General features: G+C 42.3%; 1 protein-coding gene and 1 long non-coding RNA gene across 4 annotated transcripts in view; one reads left to right on the top strand and one right to left on the bottom strand.

The window, feature by feature from the left end:
• The window catches only part of LOC122461300, an 8,947-nt gene extending 2,884 nt beyond the window's left edge, over positions 1–6,063 (bottom strand). Inside the window, exon 1 of the long non-coding RNA XR_006283201.1 lies at positions 5,932–6,063. This is a non-coding gene — a long non-coding RNA (uncharacterized LOC122461300). The remainder of the gene's footprint in view (positions 1–5,931) is intronic.
• UBLCP1 (ubiquitin like domain containing CTD phosphatase 1) lies at positions 5,988–26,078 on the top strand. 3 transcript variants are annotated; one of them, XM_038412239.2, is made up of 11 exons: positions 5,988–6,128; positions 11,626–11,816; positions 12,342–12,433; positions 12,832–12,917; positions 13,009–13,124; positions 14,405–14,503; positions 15,352–15,389; positions 18,150–18,248; positions 18,755–18,871; positions 22,037–22,164; positions 25,048–26,078. In XM_038412239.2, exons 2-11 carry the CDS (start codon positions 11,663–11,665, stop codon positions 25,073–25,075), a joined length of 957 nt encoding a protein of 318 aa, XP_038268167.1. In that variant the 5' UTR covers positions 5,988–6,128; positions 11,626–11,662; the 3' UTR covers positions 25,076–26,078. The 3 variants fall into 3 exon arrangements, with proteins under 3 accessions (XP_038268167.1, XP_043376524.1, XP_038268168.1); XM_038412240.1 differs by having other exon boundaries at positions 6,127–6,266; XM_043520589.1 differs by lacking the exon at positions 22,037–22,164.

The following is a 26,078-nucleotide window of genomic DNA, read 5'->3' as shown; positions in this document are numbered from 1 at the left end:
GCAATATGCACCACACTTAAGGAAGTCAGCCACTCGGCTTCAGCACATATGCACAGAAACACATTTTGCAAGATGCTCAGCAGTGCATGCCAGGAACATGAGCTCCTGGAATGGAGCCAGCTTGCATCAGTTTGATGTGCCACCATCTCTTATTTCATTCTGGAGCATACCAGGACAGAGAGGACATCAGGAGAGGCAGGAGGGAAGGCTTGCTTTAAACATTTCCATGTGTTTTTCCTTCTTGATTTCCTGCAGTTACTGTTACCCCATTCTGTACCCAGTGAGCACTGTCCACAAGACTTACCCTTTCACTACACAGAAGAAACTGTGCTGTCTAGATTTAACATGAAACTAGGTACCACTAGCTCCCAGACTTTAATTCTGTGTGGGCTTAGACAAGTCACGTAACCCGCTCTGGACCAAATTTAGAATTGCATCCACTTATGCCAGTGTTGAATTTGGGTCTGCGTGCCTCAGTTTCTCCAGCTAGGAAACGATCTACACCACGGGGGTGTTGCAATTATTAGTTAAATGCTTGTATAGTGCCTAGCACAATGGGGTCCTGCTCCCTGGCTGGGGCTTCTCGTCATTATCACAATACCAATAATAATAATAATTTGTGCATCATATCCCAGGAACAAAGTATGCAGTATAAACATTAAGGCCTAAAATAACCTCTTCTCTTCAGCTTCATTCCCCAGACCAAATAAGAAAGCTTACTTACTTTTTTACTTCATTATTTTTCTCTTAGACTTGTAAGAACTATCAAAGATTTCAGAGATAGGGAAACTACCAAACTACGTGGCATCATTTTCCTACTCAACATCTTTGAAGAGAGAGGAAATGGGAACCAGCCTTGTAGGACTATGGGGGAGGGTAGTGTTCCTATGTAGCAGAACGTTTTAATCTCAAAATATGACTTTGTTAATTGCTGTGTACAACTCTGGAAGCTCCCCCATAAAGGGACACGCCAACAGAGGAAAATTGCATGTCATAAAAGGAAAATATGATTTCAAGGAAAATGTCTTCTTGTCTGAGATAGATACAACAAACAGGTTTCAGAGTAGCAGCCGTGTTAGTCTGTATTCGCAAAAAGAAAAGGAGTACTTGAGACTTGTTAGTCTCTAAGGTGCCACAAGTACTCCTTTTCTTTATACAACAAACAGTATGTGGGTTGCATTTTAAAGCTGCCATTTTGGGGGAAACGCTCATATCTGCTGCTTCTCAGTATCTCTTAAAATTACATATTTTTGTAAACTCCTCCATCACATATAGTTTATTTAATGAGGCCTAAAAGTATCAAATTAAGACTTTTTACAACTTCTACTTGCGTTTTCATATGTAAGAAATCAGGCTGTTTGCTGCTGAACAATTATTTTCCTAACTTCCATAAAACAGAAAACCCTATGTTACAGGACGTTATTTTTCTTTCTCTGCAGTACTTCTGCCATCAGCAAACAAACAAATAAAAACCTTTCAAATAATGTCCATCTGCAGGGATTACTCAGGAGGTCCTTGAGGGGAGGGGTAGCCTCCTCAGAGTTGGTGCAGCGAGACACCAAGCCTGATGGGAATCAGCTGAGAAGTTATAATGGCCTTGGGTGGTACTAACTTCTGAGTCAAGATCCCTAGGCACTGAGGAACTCCTTTTAAAGGGTCTATTGCAGGGGTGGGCAAACTTTTTTGGCCCAAGGGCCACATCTGGGTGGGGAAATTGCTTGCAGGGCCATGAATGTAGGGCTGGAGCAGGGGGTTGGGGTGCAGGAGGGAGTGCTGGGTGTGGGAGGGGGTGCGGTGTGCAGGAAGGAGCTCAGGGCAAGGGGTTGGGGTAGAGGAGGGGTTCAAGGTGTACGAGGGGGCTCAGGGAAGGGGGTTGGGTGCATGAGGGGGCTCAAGGCAGTGGTGCAGGGAGGGGTACGGAGTGTGGGGGGGCTTAGGGCAGGGGGTTGGGGTGGAGGGGTGCAGCAGGGGGTTGAGGTGCAGCAGGGGGCTCAGGGCAGGGAGTTGGGGTATGGGGTGCAGGAGGGATTCAGGCTCCAGCCCAGCACCGCTTATCTGGAGCAGCTCAAGGGTGGCAGCGGCACGCATCAGGGACAGAGCAGGCTCCCTGGCCCCGCGCCACTCCGGGAAGCGGCCGGCACCATGTTTCTGCGGCCCCAGTTCCTTGTTCCCGGCCAATGAGAGCTTCGGGGGAGGTACCCACAGGCAAGGGCAGTGCGCAGAGCTCTCTGCCCCACCCCCACCGCAGGGATGTGGTGCCAGCCACTTTTGGGAGCGGCAGGGTGCCCATGGAGCCAGGGGGATGGCAATCCCGTGGGCCGGATCCAAAGCCCTGAGGGGCTGGATCCGGCCTACGGGCCATAGTTTGCCCACTCCTGGTCTATTGGGATGATGATGAGAAGGAGATGCACAGGAGAACAGGAGTTGGAAGCTATGTAAAGGCACAGAACCTCTCAGTGCATGGCCCTCTGCCTCCAACAGATTCCCTAGAATCCGCATGGATTTCAGAGGATCCATTGGGCTTCAGACCAAACCCACAATCTGCTCCGTAAGTGCCAACAATGATCTAGGGAAACATAAATGAGAGGAACCTGGCAGTTTTCCTGCTCCCTAAATGCCAGCTCTATGTTCTTTCACTGGAGAAGACAATCTGATCCACTGAGAGTGAAAATAAGTGTCAAAAGAGAGAAAGTGCCACCTCCTAAGTCAATCATACTAGGCAAACTATTTAAATGATTCTATTTTAAAAAGGTAGTTTCCCCTCTTCATATACCTTAATAAAAAATATACCGCAAAAAGAAAACTTTCCTAGCTATAAACAGAGCCTCATGATCACCATTAGAAATTACTTCCTATGTTGTCATAAATAAACGTGCAGTGGTACAAGATTGTGAATTGATTATTCATCTCCCTGATACTCCGTGAACATTGAATGGTGACTTCTATTTGTATGTGCTGCTTTATTTTTTAAAACTACATTTATGGATTACTTCTTTTCAGTAGCCTACCAAAACCAGAGATATTGACAGAGTAGTAAATGAACATTCATCTAATAAAAGGTATGTATACACTATCTCTGCTACAGCAGCAGGCTTACAGCGCTGCTTCTATGCCACTGTAGCATAGACACTTGCTACAGCTACAGAAGGGTTTTTTTCTGTTGTTGTAAATCCAATCCTTTACAGCAACTAGGTTGACAGAAGCAGTGTCTACAACAGGGCTTAGGTCAGCTTAACTAAAGTCTCTCGGGGGAGTGTAGCTAGGTTGACCTAACTTTTAGGTGTATGGCCAAAGAGTATGACCAGGTCTACGCTACAAACTTACATTGGTATCACTCACGGGGATGAAGAATCTAACGTCCAGCACAGATAGCACTGTGTCGACAGGCGAGCTTCTCCTGCTGACAAAGTTACCGCCTTTCACGGAGGTGCATTAACTACACCGATGGGAGTTCTGTCAGCGTGGTAGTGTCTTTACTAACGCTCTACAGTTGCGTCGCTGCAGCTTTTCTAAGTGTAGACCTGCCCTCCGACTTCTATGCTAGTGCGGTTGAAAAACTTCTGTAGCCAGCAACGGAGCCTCTCATGGTGGAAATCTACTCTTGTAGGGTGGATGTAATGCTGTGTTAAATGGGTCTCATGCAGTGAGCTCAAGCAAAAGCCAATGTAGCTTAACTGGGGCCCAATCAAAAGATCTGGTGCTAGAAGTGTTGGGAGCCCTAGTGTAGATTGAGTTTCAGTTATCAATGCAGAATTCAGCCTCTTGCTAATTAAGCCTTGACTATACATAGCAATTACACCAATTTAGTTAAATCAGTTTCTAAATCTATTTAGTTAACTTGGTACAACCCTCTCATGTTAATACCATTTAAAATGTAGCTTTATCTGATAACATATCGAATTAAGTTAAATTTATATTAGCTACTCTTAAAACTGTTTTATGAGTGTCCATACAATAGTGTTCTACTGAATTGATTTAGACAACAGTTTAGTTAAATCAGTGCACTCTGAGTGTATTCAAGGCCTTAGATATGATCCCAGCAGGGTTAGATGACATGCTGAACACTCTAGTGGAATCCAAAATGCTGTCGACAATAAACGGGAGTTAGCAGTGGTGGAACATTTTTCAAACATTGCCTAGTGCAAAGAAGATTCTGGAGAAGTAGTAAGCGGAAGGACAGTAGAGAGAATGTGAAATTGGAGAGAACAGGGAGAAAAGGGAGGGGATTAATGTAGGAAACAGTAGAGTGAAGGCAGAATTCTGTAAACCTAATAAATGAGCAATTTAACTATGTGTTTGTGCATATTGGTTTAGACAAGTTCAGGTATTTGTCCTGGGATTCATTTAGGAGGACTAGGTGTTTTTGCTCTCCAACTACCGTCTCTATCTTTCCCCCATTAAATTGGAATTTCTGAGGGCAGATAGGGATCCCTAAGGAAGCTGGAAAGTGTTTGTCACTCCTGGTTTCATAACTGTTCATACACTGATGTCTCACCAAACTTTGGTTGCCTCAGTCACAAGAACACAGAAATGACCACGTTGGATCAGACCAACAGTTGATCCAATCCAGTATCTGGTCTCACCAGTTTCCTCAGAGGAAGTTTATAAGAAACTACAACAAGTAATTATGGAACAACCTTCTTACATGAAAAGTTTCTTCATAAGCACTGCCAACTAGAAGGTGACTTATGCCCAGAGGGTTTATATCTCTTCTACACCTCCGATATAACTCTGCATCTTCTTGCTAGCCATATAAGTGCTTGTCTCACAGAGCCTGCCCTATACTATACCTAATGAACTTGGCTAACTACTGATAAGAATCTAGAAATACCCATGGTAAGATAGGCAGGTAACAATTTAATTCCAGGCCATGTTTACTGCCCACAGCTGACACAACTATCTTTCCAATTCTATAAAAACTGCCCACTGAAACACACTGGAACAGGGTAGGGCATCTAGTAAACGGAATACTGTTTGCTACTAATTTACAGTGAATTTATTAAGGCATGGGGGTTTTTCCATGGACCTTATATAATGGTACAAATGAAAGCCTGCTTCTGCCAGCCTGAAATGTTGAGTTAATGACTAGCCAGTTGTTGAGCTACCTGCTACCCTTCTCATTGCCACAACTCCCAGCCAACAAATATTGAACCTCCCCTTCCCCAACAGCCAAGGCAGCTACCCCAAGTAGATACAGCTCCCAACACACACACACACAGCATCCCTAGCACCTAGACGCCCTCTACCCCTGCTTCACAGTCCCAGCCCTTGAGGCCGAGACACCCCCTTCACAGGCATGCATCACAGCCAACATGCAGGCAGCCTCCTCACGCCCACCAGCCGTACCAACCAGCCCAATGTGCCTGCAGCCCCTAAATGCACATATAACGTCTAGTCTACAAAACCTTTCCTGAGGCCGAGCCACCCCCCCATGTCCCCTTTGGAGCCCCCCCTCCCCGGGGGGCTAGGTCCCCCTCCCCTGCCCCTCGGAGCCCCCCCCCCTCAGGGGGCTAGCCCTCCCTCCCCTGCCCTTCGGAGCCCCCCCGCCCCGGGGGCCTAGCATCCTCCCCATCAGAGTGCCCCCCTCCCCAGGAGCCGGGACCTAGGCCCCCCTCCCCCGCCCTTCGGAGCCCCCCCTCCCCAAGGGGCTAGGCCCCCCTCCCCCGCCCTTCGGAGCCCCCCCTCCCCGGGGGCCTAGGCCCCCCTCCCCCGCCCTTCGGAGCCCCCCCTCCCCGGGGGCCTAGGCCCCCCTCCCCCGCCCTTCGGAGCCCCCCCTCCCCGAGAGGCTCACCCCAAAAGCCCAGCCAGCCCGGGTCCCCTTCAGCGCTGCAGCCCCTCCCACCGCCACACCGGCCCCCCCGCAGCTCCTTGTCTCTCTCCCGGCCCCGGCGAGACTCGAGGGCGCAGGCGCACTGGGCCGAGGCCCCTTACCCAGGCGGTGCCGCGCGCAGATCCGGGTGGGTTGCGCGCGCTCGGCGGCGGGAAGCGGATCGCCCGGTCCCAACACCTGTCCAGCCACATCCGGGTCCTGCTCCGCTACTACTTCCGGGTCGCGGGGGGGGGGGGAGACGGCAAGTTCCGCTTCCGGTGTGGCCGGTACCGGGAAAGTGCCGGTTCCGTTACCCAGGGTGAGTGAGGGGGCGAAGGGCCCCGTGCGGCCGCCCGCAGTCGGGACCGGGATCCCCCCCACCGCTCCGTGGGGGGGTTTCCTCCTCACGGGCCGGCTCCGGGGGGGGGCAGCGCCGTGGCTGGACTAAGCTGGGCGGGTGGGTGCAACCGCCCCCCCCCCGCCTGCCGCTGGCTGCAGGGCACCAGCCATCGCCCTGGCTGGCACGGCAGCAGCCCCCGAGCCCCTGTGGGCAGCGGGACGGGCCGAGGACTCCGCCGGGGGGGGGACGGCGCGTGGCGAGGCCCCGGGCACGTTGGCGATGGGGGGCGGTGGCCTGAGCCCTGGCGGTGCGGGCCTGGGGCGTGCCCGGGAGCTGGGGTGACGTCGCGATCTGGGGCGAGGCCCCTGGGGCGCGTTGGTCACTGTGGGCGATGGGATGGTCTCTAGTCTGCGGGCAGATGGGCGTGGCTAAGCAGCATGTTTAGAAACTCTCGCCTGTTTTGGGGGTGTAGGTGCTTATGCGTGTGTCTGTTGCATTAAGGGAAAATGAGAGCGGTCACGAGCCTTGGTTGTAGGAGCCTAGTTATAAAAAGCCCACTGGCCCCTACTAGCGTGGTAGGACCTCGTGTCTTGTTCTCCATTTCTGAATAATGATCTAAGCTGTTTCAGAGTAGCAGCCGTGTTAGCCTGTATTCGCAAAAAGAAAAGGAGGACTTGGGGCACCTTAGAGACTAAAATTTATTTGAGCATTAAGCTTTCGTGAGCTACAGAAGACTTCCGATAGGTGAAGTGAAGGGGAGACTATGGAGCGCTAGCAATGGAAGTCATTCTGAGTTTGACCAACAGAACTTTTGCAGCTGTGCAAGATGCAAAGAGCTTTATCTCCACCATAACATCTGAATTTCTAACCGGAAACATTCTTCTGGATGGGAAATCAAAAGTGGATGGGAATCTGGGAGGCAGTGACCATGAGTTGGTTGAGTTCAGGATCCTGACGCAGGGAAGAAAGGTAAGCAGCAGGATACGGACCCTGGACTTCAGGAAAGCAGACTTTGACTCCCTCAGGGAACAGATGGCCAGGATCCCCTGGGGACTAACATGAAAGGGAAGGGAGTCCAGGAGAGCTGGCTGTATTTCAAGGAATCCCTGTTGAGGTTACAGGGACAAACCATCCCGATGAGTCGAAAGAATAGTAAATATGGCAGGCGACCAGCTTGGCTTAATGGTGAAATCCTAGCGGATCTTAAACATAAAAAAGAAGCTTACAAGAAGTGGAAGCTTGGACATATGACCAGGGAAGAGTATAAAAATATTGCTCGGGCATGTAGGAAAGATATCAGGAGGGCCAAATCGCACCTGGAGCTGCAGCTAGCAAGAGATGTCAAGAGTAACAAGAAGGGTTTCTTCAGGTATGTTGGCAACAAGAAGAAAGCCAAGGAAAGTGTGGGCCCCTTACTGAATGAGGGAGGCAAGCTAGTGACAGAGGATGTGGAAAAAGCTAATGTACTCAATGCTTTTTTTTGCCTCTGTTTTCACTAACAAGGTCAGCTCCCAGACCTGCTGTGCTGGGCACACAAAATGGGGAAGAGATGGCCAGCCCTCTGTAGAGATAGAGGGTGGTTAGGGGACTATTTAGAAAGCTGGACGTGCACAAGTCTATGGGGCCGGACGAATTGCATCCGAGAGTGCTGAAGGAATTGGCGGCTGTGATTGCAGAGCCCTTGGCCATTATCTTTGAAAACTCGTGGCGAACGGGGGAAGTCCCGGATGACTGGAAAAAGGCTAATGTAGTGCCCATCTTTAAAAAAGGGAAGAAGGAGGATCCTGGGAACTACAGGCCGGTCAGCCTAACCTCAGTCCCTGGAAAAATCATGGAGCAGGTCCTCAAAGAATCAATCCTGAAGCACTTAGAGGAGAGGAAAGTGATCAGGAACAGTCAGCATGGATTCACCAAGGGAAGGTCATGCCTGACTAATCTAATCGCCTTTTATGATGAGATTACTGGTTCTGTGGATGAAGGGAAAGCAGTGGATGTATTGTTTCTTGACTTTAGCAAAGCTTTTGACACGGTCTCCCACAGCATTCTTGTCAGCAAGTTAAGGAAGTATGGCTGGATGAATGCACTATAAGGTGGGTAGAAAGCTGGCTAGATTGTCGGGCTCAACGGGTAGTGATCAATGGCTCCATGTCTAGTTGGCAGCCGGTGTCAAGTGGAGTGCCCCAGGGGTCGGTCCTGGGGCCCGTTTTGTTCAATATCTTCATAAATGATCTGGAGGATGGTGTGGATTGCACTCTCAGCAAATTTGCGGATGATACTAAACTGGGAGGAGTGGTAGATACGCTGGAGGGGAGGGATAGGATACAGAAGGACCTAGACAAATTGGAGGATTGGGCCAAAAGAAATCTAATGAGGTTCAATAAGGATAAGTGCAGGGTCCTGCACTTAGGATGGAAGAATCCAATGCACCGCTACAGACTAGGGACCGAATGGCTCGGCAGCAGTTCTGCGGAAAAGGACCTAGGGGTGACAGTGGACGAGAAGCTGGATATGAGTCAGCAGTGTGCCCTTGTTGCCAAGAAGGCCAATGGCATTTGGGATGTATAAGTAGGGGCATAGCGAGCAGATCGAGGGACGTGATCGTTCCCCTCTATTCGACACTGGTGAGGCCATCATCTGAGTACTGTGTCCAGTTTTGGGCCCCACACTACAGGAAGGATGTGGATAAATTGGAAAGAGTACAACGAAGGGCAACGAAAATGATTAGGGGTCTAGAGCACATGACTTATGAGGAGAGGCTGAGGGAGCTGGGATTGTTTAGTCTGCAGAAGAGAAGAATGAGGGGGGATTTGATAGCTGCTTTCAACTACCTGAAAGGGGGTTTCAAAGAGGATGGCTCTAGACTGTTCTCAATGGTAGCAGATGACAGAACGAGGAGTAATGGTCTCAAGTTGCAATGGGGGAGGTTTAGATTGGATATTAGGAAAAACTTTTTCACTAAGAGGGTGGTGAAACACTGGAATGCGTTACCTAGGGAGGTGGTAGAATCTCCTTCCTTAGAGGTTTTTAAGGTCAGGCTTGACAAAGCCCTAGCTGGGATGATTTAACTGGGACTTGGTCCTGCTTTGAGCGGGGGTTGGACTAGATGACCTTCTGGGGTCCCTTCCAACCCTGATATTCTATGATTCTATGATTCTATGGTGAACAAGCTGGTTGATCTGTTTGCATCCACTAGCGGAGCTGAGTGTGCCTGACAGCGAGGAGCTCTCTCTCTCTCTCGCTTTCCAGATAAGAGCCTTTGGATTTGGACAGCGCTGTTTGTCTGAGGGAGGGGGTGGCAAGTCATCTGAGACCAAGTTTCCACCAGTGTTGCTCACTGAAGTTCAGGGGGTGCTGGGTGACATGCAGACACAATCTGAATTAGAGCCTAGTTTCTCTCAGCTAGTGAAGGCCAATGGGAAGGTGCTGGGGTCACTTCTGGAAGGCATGATGCTAGCTGTTGCTAAATAAATGACTACTAGACCTTTGCCCAATAAAATCTCTTGATGCTGCAATTTTATCACACTTTAATTTTTTTAATGGAAGATTCTTGAGGAAGTTGTGATGCAGCTTCAGCAGTCCATGAAGAAGTCCTTTGCTGTCTTTGATCCAAGCTGTTTCCTTCTAGGCCCATCCTGGGCACATTAAAGAAAGCTGATTGGTTCTGATAACTGATGATCTCTTGGCTGTGGATGAAGTTAATTCAGATCTGTTATCTGCTTCTGATACCAGGCACCGGAAGGTGGTGTACTCCAACAGGAATAGATGGTTGCTTAAGTGGCTGTACAAGAGAGGAAGGCTGATCTTGTATGTTAGGCACAGGATTGACGTGAGAGATCTGGTTTCAGCTCATGGCTCAATCACAATTCCCTGTGTGATCTTGGGCAAGTCACTTAATCTGTCTGGGCCTACTTTGTCATCTGGAACATGGGGATATATGCTCTCTCTTGTGTACTTAGACTGTAAACTCTTCTGGGCAGGGACCATCTCTTACTCTGTGTTTGTATATCACTTACTGCCATGGGGTCAGATTTTGGTAAGGGCCTCTAAGTGCTACTCTAATACAAATAATAAGTTTTTTCTTTTTGAGCGACCATACAGGATAATATTGGGTTTATATCTGTCTTGAAGGATTTAAAAAAAAAATTTGAGGGTTTTATTCTATCACTTCTCCTGTTCAGTTGTGTATATGTGGCAGTTAGGAGTGTTAATGAGGAGGTGTGGACTGTGGTATCCTCGGCAAAGAGGACAGAAGGCTTGTATAGTCTGCATCTGATTTGATTGGTGTCATTGAACAATTACTTTCCTGTGGCTAATAGAACAAGGGTATGGTGAGCACTAGTATGGCTGAGACCCAGATAATTCTGAGGTAGAACACTGGAGAAAGCATCAAATAGGGGGGAAAAAAAAATCAGATTCAAAGCATCTGACCATTTCTTTTCAGTCTGTAATTCCAACTTGCCTTACTTATTTTTAAACACTTCCATGCACTTGCTGTAGATGTCCTCAGCACTTCTGTCCTTCAGTTTTTTCCACTTTCTAATGCCAGCCTTCTGTTTGTCCCTTGGGACAGTCTGTCACTGGTGATACAGGAGCCTACTCCTCTTCCCCTCCTGCTAATCTGGAACAGCCTTCCTTTGACCTTGTACCCTCACAGATTCTCCACCCATTTTCAAACCTCAACAGAAACCATGTTTTCTTCCCTTCTCTATGCTGCTAATCTCTCTTTCCCTCTATTTGTCTGTTGCTGTGTTACTTAACTGTAAACTGTTTTGGACACAATTGGTATGAATGATACTAAGTAAATCAACGATAGGGTTGTTTTGAGTGAACTATAAGGTACTTGTTATGATGTAATTGCATTGTCTAGGTAAGTGTTTTGGCTTTGTTTTCACACACCTACTTTGATAATGGCACAATAAAATATGCCCTGGAGTGTGTTGTATTGCAGGTATTACACATTTGTAATGGTGTAAATGAGTAGGGAAGGCTAATGCTTAAATTTAACTGTCAAGATTAGAAATATTTTTAAACGGTAGTTCTTCCATAATTACATGTGTAGAACTCATACTCTTGACAGTCTCATTGCTTAATAGTTCCTTAGTGCAGTTGAGATTTGCAGTGACTATGATTGTGATGCTGCTTTACTATAGTTGGGTGCTACTAGCATAGACTGGGCTGGATGTGCATTGAATCAGTATTGATGGAGCACCATAATTAATATAATACTGCTAAATTCAATACAAATGTAACTACAGGCCCCAGTTTTAGCTCTGCACTTTATCCTTCAGTTTTAAAACTTGGTCAGAGCTGCTGCAGTTCATACAAAATTAAAAACTTTAAACAAACAACCTAAGTAATACTGCAGCTTTTAAAATACTGTAAGTATAAATCTACTTGCCTTCCATTTAAATGCTGTTCTCGGTTCTGTATTTTTTTTTTTAATATCACCATCTCTTTGTCCCTTCCCTTCCTGCAGATATTGCTGGCAGTAATACTGAACATATGCTTCAAGGATGTCTCTCTCTCTTATAATAAAATGGGGTGGACAGGAATATTCTATAACCTCATTATCGGAAGATGATACAGTGTTAGATCTTAAACAATCTCTCAAAGGCCTTACAGGAGTGCTACCAGAGCGCCAAAAGTTGCTTGGACTTAAAATGAAAGGTAATTCTTCACATTAGTTATTGGTGGAGCTGCCTAACTCATCAGAGAGAGAATCTGCTTTTATGTGTCCAAGCTGTATACACCAGTGGAGCTCTCTCCTCCCCACACTAATGGCTATGGATTTTGGATGGGTGTGTTTGCAGGGATGTCACACATCACAGGATGTTGCTTAGCATTGGTACATCATGCCTGTTTTTAAATGACTGATGTGAAATTTCTGCAAATTAAAGTTTAAAAAAAAAAAGTAAACTGCAAGTATGAGAGGGATTTTATGTATAGTACCTGGGCAATGAAGCCCCAGTCTTGATTGGAGATTCAAAGCGCTGTTGTAATATAAGTAATTTCTTATTTCAGTTTGGCATTACTCTATATTAATACAGGTTCATAATAGTCTATCCTTGAACATGTTAGTGACATAGGGAAACTGAGGCTCCAATGGCATGGTATTTAGTATGGGTCTGTCATCTTAAACCAAATGAAATCCCTCGACTTCAGTGCGAAAACAATGATCTGTTTGTATTGTAGGCAAACCTGCAGACAATGATGTTAAGCTCGGAGCTCTCAAACTGAAACCAAATACTAAAATCATGATGATGGGAACTCGTGAAGAGAGTTTGGTAAACATTTTCTTTTTGCCGATTTGTTTCTATAAAATTATGAACTGCACTTTGTCATGTGTTTCCTAATTGTGAATGAAATTCTAGTGTTCCAGAGACAAGTTAGTTTAAGAATAATGGCACCATACCAACTTTGCTGCTCCTGCCTTGTGTGTAAAATGAACTTCCCCATAGAACTGTAATAGATTTGCATGCTATAATAGCTGTAGTGATCAGTCTTAAGTATAAACTCTGTTATGTGCTTCTAGCATCTCTCAAATGTTTCACTAATTGTGCCACTGTTAAAATGAAAAGCATATAGATTAAGCAGTTTTATCTTTTTCCTGTAATGTGTTGTAACAAAATCCTGAGATTCAATGTGTGTGTCTTAATGCTGCTGTATTTTTTCATCCCTGTAGGAGGATGTCCTCGGACCACCCCCTGACAATGATGATGTAGTCAATGACTTTGATATTGAAGAAGAAGTAGTTGAAGTAGAAAATAGGTGTGTTATAGCCATTTTAAGAAAAGATTGCAATGTTGCTGAATGTTCAGTCCTCACTTGTTAACTATAACTGTATGTACTGTTGTATTAGGGAAGAAAACCTACTAAAAATTTCCCGCAGAGTCAAAGAGTACAAAGTGGAAATTCTGAATCCTCCTAGGGAAGGGAAAAAACTGTTGGTACTAGATGTTGATTACACACTGTTTGGTAAGTTATAGAACTTCTTTTTTTTTTTTTTTTTTTTTTTTTTAAAGAAATTAGTCTGTTCATTAACTACTATCTTAGCCTTTGATAGGTATTTTTCCCCTTACAACTCACAGTTAATAACATCTGCTTGTACCACCATATTGCTGACTTTTACTCTGTTTTTTTGTCTTGCATTGCTACTATTTTTAAAATAGCCTTGTGCTTTATCAACATTGAATACTGTTGACTTAAGGTCACAATACATAAATTTGCTACATAGGGATGCAGAGAGAAGTTAAGTTTATACTTTCATCCTAATACACCGGACCCTCGTTAGAACGCGGGATTTGGGATCCATGCCCGGGACCACGTTAACGTTGGGACTGCGTTATAGTGGGGACCGCATTAAAATGAATTGCAATTAAAGTAATTAAATTTGGGATCCATGGCTGCGACCGCGTTATATGCGAATTTGCGCTATATAGATGCACGTTCTAGCGAGGGTCCGATGTAATTTTCCTTTTGTATGCTGTCCCAGGCATTGAGGTGGCAATGAAGGGAAAAACACTTATTTTAAATATGATAGAGTCAACCTGTAGGTGATAAGGTTTCCCTTTTTGGTCAGAGGAGATTAGTTCAGTGTTGATTCTCATGGAGTTTTGAAACACCACTCCATAATACATTGCATATGAAAACTACCAAAATGGTTTCTCTGAGAGAGCGGCATTTTCTTATGACTTCACAGACTGTATTGGGATATGGGGACATTATGGAGTTTGACTCTAAACCTTACCAATTATCTTTCTCTCTCCTTTTCCCACAACCCCCTAAAAATTGTGTGGGTGATATTAGTAATCTGGGATCAGAATTCAAGTAATTAGTAAGAACATGAGTTGAAGGTGCTGTAATAATGAGAGTTTCAAGGAAGCCATTTGCTAATGAAGGCAGACTATTAGGCTTATGTTTTTGACAGTAAGAAAAATTAAGGCACATGGTCACAAATATTGCCTTTTGAAATAAAGGAGGAAAAATGGTCATATGGTTAACTGGACTCTGTCTGGGGGAACCTATGTTACATTTTTGGCTCTGCCACAGGCTTGGGCAAGCTAGCGTCTCTCTGCTTTAGTTCCCAGAGTGGGGATACAACTTCCCTGTGTAATAGGGTTTAGGAGAATATATTCATTGTTTTTTGTTTTTTTTTTTTTTGAAGTGTTGGGTGTTTCATTGATGGGGCCCATACAGGAATCGGATTTAACAAAAAATATGCTAAACTAATATTGAATTGTTTGTTTTCCTCTCAGACCATAGGTCATGTGCAGAAACTGGGGTAGAGTTAATGAGGCCATACCTTCATGAATTCCTGACATCTGCATATGAAGATTATGATATTGTAATTTGGTGTAAGTTATTTTCTTTACCAAATGAAAAACTTGTAAATTGTTTGGCATGTGGGATGCTGCAGTAAAGTTGTTAAATATAATTGCATCTTTTGCTGTTTATTGTAAAACCTTATGCAATTACCTTAATTTTGGCTGTATTGAATTTAATCCCTGAGTGAGTAGTCGGTTCATGCTCAGTAGTGATTAATCTATTTTTAGAAAGATGGTAGACCTCATGTAGCTAAACACAGTATACTGCCCATGCAAATAAATGAATGTGGTGAAGAAATGAACAGGGTATAAAACAATAATGAATATTAATTTGTACAGATTAACAATTAATTGAAGGGATTAAGATGTATGTTAAACATCCATACGCGGCTTGATGATGTGCATATATCCCAAACCAGACAATAGATAGAGTATTCATCAGCAGAATGGGCAGAAAACAAGCAAACTCTGTCGCCATTATTACAGGGTGGTCACTAATCTGCCCGAACACACCAGTTGGTTTCCTGTCTTCTAGCAGGTTGAGGTTTGTCTCTAGCTGAGCTACAGTTTAATTTTTTTTTTAATCTAGCTTTAATCATGTTACAGCAAAATGGTTAATTTTAGTTTAAATAGTCTGCATTTTAAAGTGTGTGCAGTATTTGATCTAGTCTAAATTTTTCAAGCTAAAAGGAATTAGTTTCAACTAAATATTTTACAAAGGAAACAAACTTGAGGACAGTGATGGAGGGACAATGTAATGATAGTTTAACTTGTACCAAGCAGTTAAACAAAAATATGATAGTTTAAGAGAACTGAAACTTTACCTTTCACTGGTTCATCTTGATAAAGTGGTGTTCTCCCTCCTTCCCTTGTTTTAGCTGCTACTAATATGAAGTGGATTGAAGCTAAAATGAAAGTAAGTTTTATGTTTGGAAATATCATTTGTTTCTATTATGTTGTTAGTATTTAGTAGATATGAGTTTGTAACCTTTAATCAGACTGTGTTCAGCAGCTTATATAGCAATACTAGCAGTTAGGGAGTGTGGGCAGGGAGATTAAAAGCTGTATGGGTTTTCTAAAAGTTTATAGTGTTTTTTAAAACAGTCTCCCTCACAAAACTGAGAATAATCCTAATTTTAGAATTCCATACAAAGTTTCACTGCAGTAAATTAAATTTACACAGCTAAAATATGAGTCAGGAGGTGCTAGAGATTAGATTGGTCGTGCAGATTTTGCTCTCATTTGTATATATAATCTGTAATTATATCAAATACTATTTTTCATAAATGTAATGCAGTTTAAGTGTCCATAGATACACATGTAGCATCCTAGAGATCAGCAGAAGGGGAGCCCCTCTCGTTTTTTCCTTGCACCTTCCCCAATGGTGGAGCTCTGCTCTGTCCTGTGCCTCTTACAAAGTCCATAGGAGCCCTTTCAGATCCAGTTCTTTACTGATTTAAGCACAACAAGCAATTAATTAGCTAGTGACAGCACAGCTGACTTAGCTGTGAACATATTTGCAGCTAGCTTTAGCTATCCACTTAGTGAGCTTAGTAAAAATTGCTGCATGCTTGGTTTGTAATTTTCAAATTCTCAAAACTCAGTCAAATCAAAACCAGTTTCAGTTCCAAATTGATGCCTTTTGTACTTCTGCTGTTTTGGCTTTGTGGCTGCCATTTTTTGTGTTTTTAATTGGGAAAAGTATATTTTTCCACTTTGCTTATGCTCAGAATAGTCATGGTCTTTTTATAAATCAGCTTTAGGTAAAGATCAATGATAGAGAACTTCAGTCAAAGCTATGAAAGCTTTGAGTTATGAGTGAATGAAATTGGTGTGAGAATGGTAAACATGACACATTCTTAACTATGGTCAGTTGTACCCCACTGTGATAAATAGGTCTGTCAGACTTTCCTGCTCTTATTTTTTTTATTGGCTAGCATTTATTGCGAAGGAAACTTCAGAGTTTAAATTTCAGTTGACTGGTACTAAAAAATGGTTTCAAACCAATGTGAGTATATGATTAAATATCTTCGTAAAAGGGTTGCTTACCACTCATGTGAGGTGCAGTTGCTGCCTCAGTTTCCCCTCTCTGGTTGGTTAGCACTCTAGATAAAACCAACAATAGTCCTGTCATAGGTAAAGGAAAGTCTAATGAAATAAGATATCCAGAAAACCAATAATTTGCCTTCCTTTGGCCACAGCCCATTCCCTACATACATGCAACAATCTCCCCTTGATTGCAGGGATAGAACCAGACTACCTCTAGATGGCACCTCAGCACCCTAGGGGAGCCTGTGTGATCTCCCTCTACCATGGGCTGCAGGTAGTCCTGGATAGCAAAGCCGTCATTTGCTCTAAACTCAGCTGTATCTACTTCACACTCAGGCCTTCCTGGTTTCTGTCTCTGCTGGGAGCCCCACTGTGGTCAAGGCCTCAATCTTGGTCACTTGATTCCCACCGATAGCAGTTTGCTGCTTCTCTCTCTAAGCTAAGCAGAAGACCTCTCTTGTATTGTTGTCCCCTTCCATTGCTTCTAGCCTATAGTTTGCATCCTCCATTTGGGAACAACCACCCCCAAAGTACCTGGCGTTAAAGGGCTGAAACAGAAAAAAGTTCTGGAGCTGTCCTTAAAGGACACCACATGCTGTTATAGCTCTCAGAGATAACATACGCAGCAACAAAAGTGAGACAGAATAACTCGTCTTAATTTTATTCTTATCACACACATATAAATGGAAATCCGATGCTGTTTAGCATTTCGCTTTGGTATAACACTGACACTGATCTATGTAGAGGGCACTCTTAATTTGTAAGAAGATTCACTTTGTACATAACAGCAAGGCATTCAGGTGTGGCTAGATGTCTGAAGGAAAGCTGTTACAGTGGATGGTTTGTGCTTATTAGGTGCATGGCTCTGAATTTTAATTCTGGTATGTGCAACAAAGTAATAAATTTTACACATTATAGCAAAGTTTAGTGTTACATGATAGTTTTAAGAAAGGATTTGAAATAGAAATGATGCAGTGTCATTTACTCAAAGATTATTTTCTATAAATGATCTAAGTTGTCTGTGCTCCCATTGTTTCAGGAGTGGCCAGGTCTATAAAAGGTGAGCCACATCTGTTGCAAGGCTGATTCTTTCATTAGGCACTTACCCTTCTACTGTCCCACATGTTGACTACTATCATATTTGCTTGGTCTTTGGGCCTGGCTATAATGTGGAACAGGAGCAAATAGAAGAAAGGAAAACACACGCTCTTTGTTACACACTTAGCTCTAGAGACTCAGCGGGGGTCTACATCATCTAGAAATTTTGGAGAATGTTGCCCCCTCTTCTCTTCTTGCTTGTTGTGGATACAGGGATGATACTGAGGTGGGTTAGAAGCTCTCTGTATCTTGTCTCTTCACTGAACGCACTGATTTTATACTGATGTCAGTTGTTTATGAAGTTTGGCCCTAGGAATTGCAATACTACATTCACACCAGTTTTTTCTCTTAGTAGAATTCTGTACTTTATTCTCATTGGATAGGAGAGTAGAAACTATTTTTTGCATATCTCTGTTCATCCTCTGCCGCTGACCCCTTCACAAATATAATGTGTTTACAATCAAAGTTTTTAACTGATAGCAGTAAAACTGTCTGTCTGGAATTTCAATTATTAATCTCTGTTACCCAGGAGCTGGGAGTGAGTACAAATGCAAACTACAAGATAACCTTCATGTTGGACAGTGCTGCCATGATAACAGTGCACACTCCAAGGAGAGGACTAATAGATGTAAGAATCATTTTGTATTTCCTAGATTAATGGTTTTCCTCCTTTTTAAACAGTAAAGGTTTGGGTTTTTTTTAAATAGCTAGTGATCGGAACCCCCTTATGTATTTTTGTTTTAAGTTTGTGTTGGGACTTGCACATAAGAAAACCCTAAAAACCAACTGAAGTTCAGGAAGGGGGACTGGGAAGAACAATCTCACTGTAGCATTTTGAATTTACAGTCATTCTTTGGTTATAATGGACAATGTGGCTGTCAAACAAAATAATAAATAGGGCTATTGGGAGAACATTCATTTGTGTCACAAGACTACTTTTCACGATATACATTTAATGAGTAATTTTGAAGTACTATATTGAAGACAATAGACTGCACGCACCTGCTAATTCTTCAACAAAAGGATAAGTGAAAAGTACAGTAAAGTTGCAATACTGATATGATTTCCACATCTCTTGCAATCTTTACATCATGTGTTTTGCCTCAGATAACTCTTACACACTTATATTTGCAGGTGAAACCTCTTGGTGTTATATGGGGCAAATTTTCAGAGTTTTACAACAAGAAAAATACTATCATGTTTGATGATATTGGACGAAACTTTCTAATGAACCCACAAAATGGACTAAAGGTAACTTTCAATGAAATTATTAGCAAAGCAGCAACAAATGAAAGTAAATAATTGGCTTCTTATAGCTACTTTCTGTATTTCTTTGCTGTGTTTTTAAACTACTGTGAGATGTTGTGAGATTTGATAGTTTAAAAACAAAACAACTATTTGAACTAGATGGTCACTTTTTAGTAGTAAGGGAGATGTACTGAATATGATATTTTGATTTACAGTTAAAGTAGAAACATTTAGACTACTGAAATGAAGTAGGAAGACTAAAGACCAATCAGATTGGGCCCCACTGTGCTTGCTGCTGTACAAAAATAGGATAAATGACAATCTCAGAAGTGTGCTTAATGGTCAGAAAATAACTCCATTAAATATCTTGTTGCTGTACTTTTTCAATAGTATGCCAATATAAAAAAGGTCCTGCTCCTATGAAATCAGTGGTACTGCAGAAATGCAAGTTATCATACAGAACAAAATTGCCAACTAACTTCTGTTTCCAGACTCCTCATTATTGATGTTGATTCAGTAAATAGAAAGAAAGAACACTGCTTGAATTTCTGATGATGGGTTAAACTGTCATGGTGTTCATGAGGGGGGAAAAAAATCTTGTCAGTCTAAGAAATAGGACTCCAAGATGTTGTTTGCACACAGACATATGATTGGTGAAATTGTATGAAATGTTCAGTAAGAAACGTGCACTGTTTTGGGAAGCAGAAGATTATCAATGCTCTTTCTGTGAGGGGACTGCCAAAGGATATTCCTCCAGGGCAGAATCCTAAGAGAAGTGTATGGCAAAATGCTATTAGTAAAGTAGCAGAGAAGAATGGTGAGTGGCTAAAATGAGGCAAGGTATAACACATACCAAGCCTAAGGCAATTGTCAGCAAAGCTATATTAAAGCCGCCTTTTTTTCCAAAGAAGCTAGCTATCACCTTAGTAAAATGTTTGTGTTGGATGAGACATGTTGTTGAGGTAATGCCACAAAGTTCAAGGAGCTGAAAACTACTCTTACATCCCTTGTTGTAAAATCTATCCGGTTGTGTAAGAAATTGTGACAGACCAGTGCAAATCGCTTGAATGTTCGGTCTGACTAGAGGGAAACGTGATGAAGTGTGAGACTGACAGAACAGTATCATTACTTGTTAACGGGAGTACAGCACAAATGTGTTACAGCCCAGATTATAATGACAGCAAGACAAATTGGAGGTGGTTGTTGGAGGAGAGGTAATCAAGATCAGGTTTTCAACCTAAGGCAAAGTATTTAATCAGCCACTCCACTTGGGCTTCACTGATTGTCCAAAAGCTTATGATACAAGTAGATAGCAAGATTTGGAATGAGTTTCACAGCTCCTTTAAAAGGTCACAGTCAACTCAAAATCATTTAAGTTTTTTGTACCCTCTATTGTTACAAGCAACACCAGAGATTACTGTGACACAAAACTTCCTTTTCAGTTTTATTGTGTGCATTTAATGGCACTTCGTGTACAGTTATTTTTACTTTGTTCCTCTCCCCACCCCCTTTTTGGTGGTGTGTGTGGAGGCGTCTTTCGCAGAATAATAGGGGAGAGAAAAATGATAGGGAAAAATTGTAATGCCACAAACTAGCAGGGGAATTTGGGGAAGATGCAATACCTGAAGCTTCATTGACTTGTATTTGACTGTCCCTTTAACTAACTCAGAAGTCAAATAACGCGCAATAGACATATTCAAGCTAGAATAGCAGCAGATTGATCTGGGACTGGAAAATACCTTAAGTTCTTGCTATAATTTTGTAATCTCTGTGGCGAGATGGCAACAGGGACAGACTGAGAACAGAGAAGTAACCGTAGTATTCTGTTATGGATAGTTAAGGGACTTCCTATCTATGAGGTAGAATGTTTTCTACAGAAACTTGTGAAAATGATAATTTAATGTCTCAGTTATGGCCATCCTTGCGTCTAGATTCCTAATGCATTATGCATACCACATAACCTAAGACTTCAGTGAACTGAGCTTCAGATTGTAGGCATTTCTGGACTAACTAGCAGGAAAGTAATTATGAAGAGTATCCTTCTTTGCTCCTGTTTGAAAAAAATGAGATAGCAAGAATTTTCTTTACTAGTTGGTTTAAGCAGGTGGGCATTTTCATGAAGGATGAGTTCTCAAGAATTAAAAGTCTATAAGTACCCTGTTCTGTATAATACTGAAAAAGACTTGGTTGGTATAGTTTGTATACAGATTATTTTTGTGTAGACTTTTCTGGGATTTTTCTTTACATGAATGAGTGGCAGGGAAGCCTAACTTACTCTGAACAAAAAGAAAAGGAGTACCGGTGGCACCTTAGAGACTAACAAATTTATTAGAGCATAAGCTTTCGTGAGCTACAGCTCACTTCATCGGATGCATTTGGTGGAAAAAACAGAGGAGAGATTTATATATACACACACACAGAGAACATGAAACAATGGGTTTATCATACACATATACTTCAACAAAAAAGCTTCAAAAACAGACTCCAACGAGAGACTGCTGAATTGGAATTAATTTGCAAACTGGATACAATTAACTTAGGCTTGAATAGAGACTGGGAATGGATGAGTCATTACACAAAGTAAAACTATTTCCCCATGGTATTTCTCCCTCCCACCCCACCCCCCACTGTTCCTCTGATATTCTGATATTCACGAAAGCTTATGCTCTAATAAATTTGTTAGTCTCTAAGGTGCCACAAGTACTCCTTTCTTTTTGCGAATACAGACAAACACGGCTGCTACTCTGAAACCTCTGATATTCTGTTAACTGCTGGAATTAGCCTACCTTGCTTGTCACCATGAAAGGTTTTCCTCCTTTCCACCCCCTGCTGCTGGTGATGGCTTATCTTAAGTGATCACTCTCCTTACAGTGTGTATGATAAACCCATTGTTTCATGTTCTCTGTGTGTGTATATAAATCTCTCCTCTGTTTTTTCCACCAAATGCATCCGATGAAGTGAGCTGTAGCTCACGAAAGCTTATGCTCTAATAAATTTGTTAGTCTCTAAGGTGCCACCGGTACTCCTTTTCTTTTTGCGAATACAGACTAACACGGCTGCTACTCTGAAACCTTACTCTGAACAGTATGCTTACTTCACAAATAACCAAATGTGAGAGAATTGCAAGTGTTGTGTTAGGCATATGCTTATACTTCTGTCTCTCAATAGATAAGACCCTTTATGAAAGCACATTTAAATCGGGATAAAGACAAGGAGCTTTTAAAGCTTACTCAGTACCTCAAAGAAATAGCAAAATTAGATGACTTTTTGGAACTGAATCACAAACACTGGGAAAGGTAAGGACTATGTCAAGTTTTCTCCCTCCCATCATCCCTAAATATTATATCATGCTTTAAAATTACCTGGAAGGAAAGACTGCACTGCTACACACACTTCAACTTGAGATGGGATGGGTCTCTAGTTTTTGGTAGAATTTAAGGCTTTGATTTATGACCTAACCCATTAAATGGTTTTGGGACCTGACAGTTTGGGTGAGCACCTCCTTGTTCCATGTGATACTATAGCAGTTGTGGTCAGTGGAAGTGTTCAACCTAACTGCTCTATAGTGGGGAATGGAGGTTAGGGTGTTCTCCATCAGAGGGCCTGGAAGTCCTTCTCTTCCCACCCCCAATCTGACAGAGTCTAACTTTATTAACCTTCAGGGCATATTACAAGTCTTTTTTCAGAACATATGATTAAAGGGTCGGAGGTGGTTAAATATGGATCACTATATAATGAGGTTCCTAATTGCTAACTAGGTTTTATGCTATGCAGAGGGGTTATGTTGTGCACCAGGTTTGGGCAGTAAAGTATTAAGGCTATATAGCCTTTAGGGGGAGATTTTCAAAGGCATAAAAGACAGGTAAGTGCCTAACTTCTGTTGAAAATCATTGGGAAGTTTGGGCATCTAACTCTCATTGTGCTTTTGAAAGTCCTTCCTTATAAACTTTATACAAGTGCCCTGAGCTTTGAGAGGAGCTTGCAATACCATGCAATAAATAAATGTGTATGCAACATGTTATTGTGAAAATGTTTGCTTTGTCTCAATAAAAACAGCTCTGGAAATTTGTTAATCTTAATTTACTAGTGCTGTATACTACTTAGCATGGAGGCCAAATGTGAAATTTATTTTAAATTAACCCTTTGGAACTCTCTGCTGTGAAGGCCAGTTACAGGGTGTTTTTAATAAAGATTATAAAAGCTGTGATGTTACCATGGTGCTTGACATCTCCCAACCGTAGTAAGAGGAGAACCCTAAAAGTGGAGTAATTGAATGGCCTTATTCTTTAATGAATGGTCATCAAAACCTTAATGCTTAAAGGCATCTTCCTTCAGAATTTGTCAGACCCCTAACAGCAAAATGTTTAGACCAAAAGAATTTAGAGAGAGCTATTCAGGTAATTTCAGATTAACTGACATTTGAGTTAACGTGTTTATATATTTAGTTAGTTGTTACTTTCAAAAATAGCGACCACATCTGTGTTGTACTGTAGGAAATCTACTTTTCACAGAGGGGAATGATGGTGAAATCTTGAAAGCTGCCTCTAACCACCACCTTTCCATCACCCAGTGCATTAATGATCATAGGTCTTGAATCATTCCATTTGTAATAAGTCATTCAAAGGCATGCTGGTTCTTAAGCAGTCTCGTACAGTCTATTTATAAAAGAGCTTGTGTCATTAAATATAAAGGAAGGGTAACCACCTTTCTGTATATAGTGCTTTAAAATCCCTCTTGGCCAGAGGCAAAACCCATTCACCTGTAAAGGGTTAAGAAGCTAAGGTAACCTATATCACCTGACCCAAATGACCAATGAGAGGACAAGATACTTTCTTATCTGGAGGGGGGGGACAAAGGGTTTTTCTGTCTGTGTGCTGCTTTTGCCGGGAACAGATCAGGAAGGCAGCCTCAGAACTTCTGTTAAGTTAGTAAGTAATCTAGCTAGAAACGAGTTAGATTTCCTTTTGTTTAAAGGCTGGTAAAATAAGCTGAGCTGGATGGAATGTATATTCCTATTTTTGTGTCTTTTTGTAACTAAGGTTTTGCCTAGAGGGATTCTCTGTTTTGAAGCTGATTACCCTATAAAGTATTTACCATCCTGATTTTACAGAGGTGATTCTTTTACCTTTTCTTTAATTAAAATTCTTCCTTTAAGAACCTGATTGATTTTTCATTGTTCTTAAAATCCAAGGGTTTGGGTCTGTGTTCACCTGTAAAATTGGTTAGAATTCTTATCAAGCCTTCCTCAGGAAAGGGGGTGTAGGGCTTGGGGGATATTTTGGGGGGAAGACGTCTTCAAGTGGGCTCTTTCCCTGTTCTTTGTTTAAAACGCTTGGTGGTGGCAGCATACGGTTCAAGGACAAGGCAAAGTTTGTACCTTGGGAAAGTTTTAACCTAAGCTGGTAAGAATAAGTTTAGAGGGTCTCGCATGCAGGTCCCCACATCTGTACCCTAGAGTTCAGAGTGGGGAAGGAACCTTGACATGGTGGCAGGGTGGTGAGATCATTTTGAACTAGAAGCATAGCAGGATTTTAAAAGCCAGTTTTGTAAAAGGTGATTGCAGCTGTAGATTCTGTGTCTCTGCCTGGGGGACAGAGCAGCAGGCATAACAAAAGGATTTTTCTGTAGGCTGAGAACAGCTATCGGGTTACAGCACAGCAAAATTTTACAAGCCAGGGTTTTGGGGGGGGGGAGGGTGTCCCTAACACTCAGGTGTAAAGTTAGTTAAAAACAGAAAGGTTAGGATGACAGACTGCACTGTTCAACAGAAGCTGGAATTATCCAGATTTGAGCTGAGGAAAAACGAAAGGAAATCTAACGCATTTCTAGCTAGATTACTTAATAGTTTAACAGAAGTTCTGAGGCTGTCTTCCTGATCTGTTCCCGGCAAAAGCATCACACAGACAGAAAAACACTTCGTTCCCCCCCCAATATTTGAAAGTATCTTGTCCTCTCATTGGTCATTTGGGTCAGGTGCCAGCTAGGTTACCTTAGCTTCTTAACCCTTTACAGGTGAAAGGGTTTTGCCTCTGGCCAGGAGGGATTTTATAGCACTGTATACAGAAAGGTCGTTACCCTTCCCTTTACATTTGACAGCTCGTGTACTAATTAACATTCTCCCCTTCCCCCCCACCCCCCTTTTTATTTTGATTAAAAATAATTTGTTTTGTTTCTTTCAGGTACCTTTCAAAGAAGCAAGGACAATAGCTTTAATCAACTCTTGTGGCAGCGAACTGAAGGAAACAATTTGAGATCTTTGGACTTTTCCTTGCTTTTCTGCTAGAACACGATAGTGCTGGACACTGACTCAGACACCAGAATGACTGCTTATACTTGGTCTTCCAGTTGGTTTGTTCTATATATATATATTTTTTTTTAAAGATCACAGCAATAAGCTCAAAGAGAGAAATAAGCCAGTTACTTTTTCTTGCATTCATTTCCGGTGTTATTTAAAGTACTTTCTCTTTCGTTGCTGCCATAATACCCCCATAACCATTAAAGAGCAACACCATTCTAAAACTGGAAAAAAAAAAATTTTTTTAGACCAAAAAGGTTGAGTAAGGAGCTAGTCTTGGCATTCTCTGAATTCTATCAATCCTCTTTCCTCTCTGTCTTAGAAACAGTCTCCCTCTCCCATTCCGCTATTTAAGACTATAAAATACAAGCTGTTTAATTTTGGTATATATTAGTATGTCAGTGTTTCTTTGTGCAAGACAGTTCAAGATTGGAAAGCACCATCTCTAAGGCAAATATATACCTGTGTGCAAATTTATACTATAAAGCAGTGGATTACTGGAATACAAAAGACAGGAAATTACAGAGGGAGAGAAATCCAACCTTGTTTAAGTGAAAAGCAGTCTGCCTGAAGAAAAATTCTCCTAACCCGATAAAGGGTGTAAACCTCAAATGAGAGTCGCATTCCTACTAAAGCTTGAACAAAACCCTTGTTCTGTTCTAGTTAACCATGTCAAAGTGCAAACACTGTGTTTCAATTATAATATTCAGCCATACTGTTTTTAAAGTATAATTTACTTGCACTGCTTGAGCCTGCACTATAGAAGTGTGATGTGATGGCTGTTTTGCATTACTGACAGTCCTGCATTATGCAGTTCTTGTATTTGAAAGAAGACTGACCCTTTCAAATAAAGATGGTATATATTGTTCTTAAGGAACTATAGCAGTTGTGTAAATAAAATACCTTTTTCTTAAA

This window comes from Dermochelys coriacea, chromosome 8, assembly GCF_009764565.3.
Source record: "Dermochelys coriacea isolate rDerCor1 chromosome 8, rDerCor1.pri.v4, whole genome shotgun sequence".
Taxonomy (NCBI): domain Eukaryota; kingdom Metazoa; phylum Chordata; order Testudines; family Dermochelyidae; genus Dermochelys; species Dermochelys coriacea.
This window is presented reverse-complemented; position numbering and strand designations above follow the sequence as displayed.

Excerpts from the sequence above, each read along its gene's own strand:
- UBLCP1 (XM_038412239.2), top strand. The coding sequence starts at position 11,663 with ATGTCTCTCTCTCTTATAATAAAATGGGGTGGACAGGAATATTCTATA. Across the intron at positions 12,918-13,008 it reads GTAGTTGAAGTAGAAAATAG|GGAAGAAAACCTACTAAAAA; the intron begins GTGTGTTATAGC and ends CTGTTGTATTAG. Across the intron at positions 13,125-14,404 it reads TGTTGATTACACACTGTTTG|ACCATAGGTCATGTGCAGAA; the intron begins GTAAGTTATAGA and ends TTTTCCTCTCAG.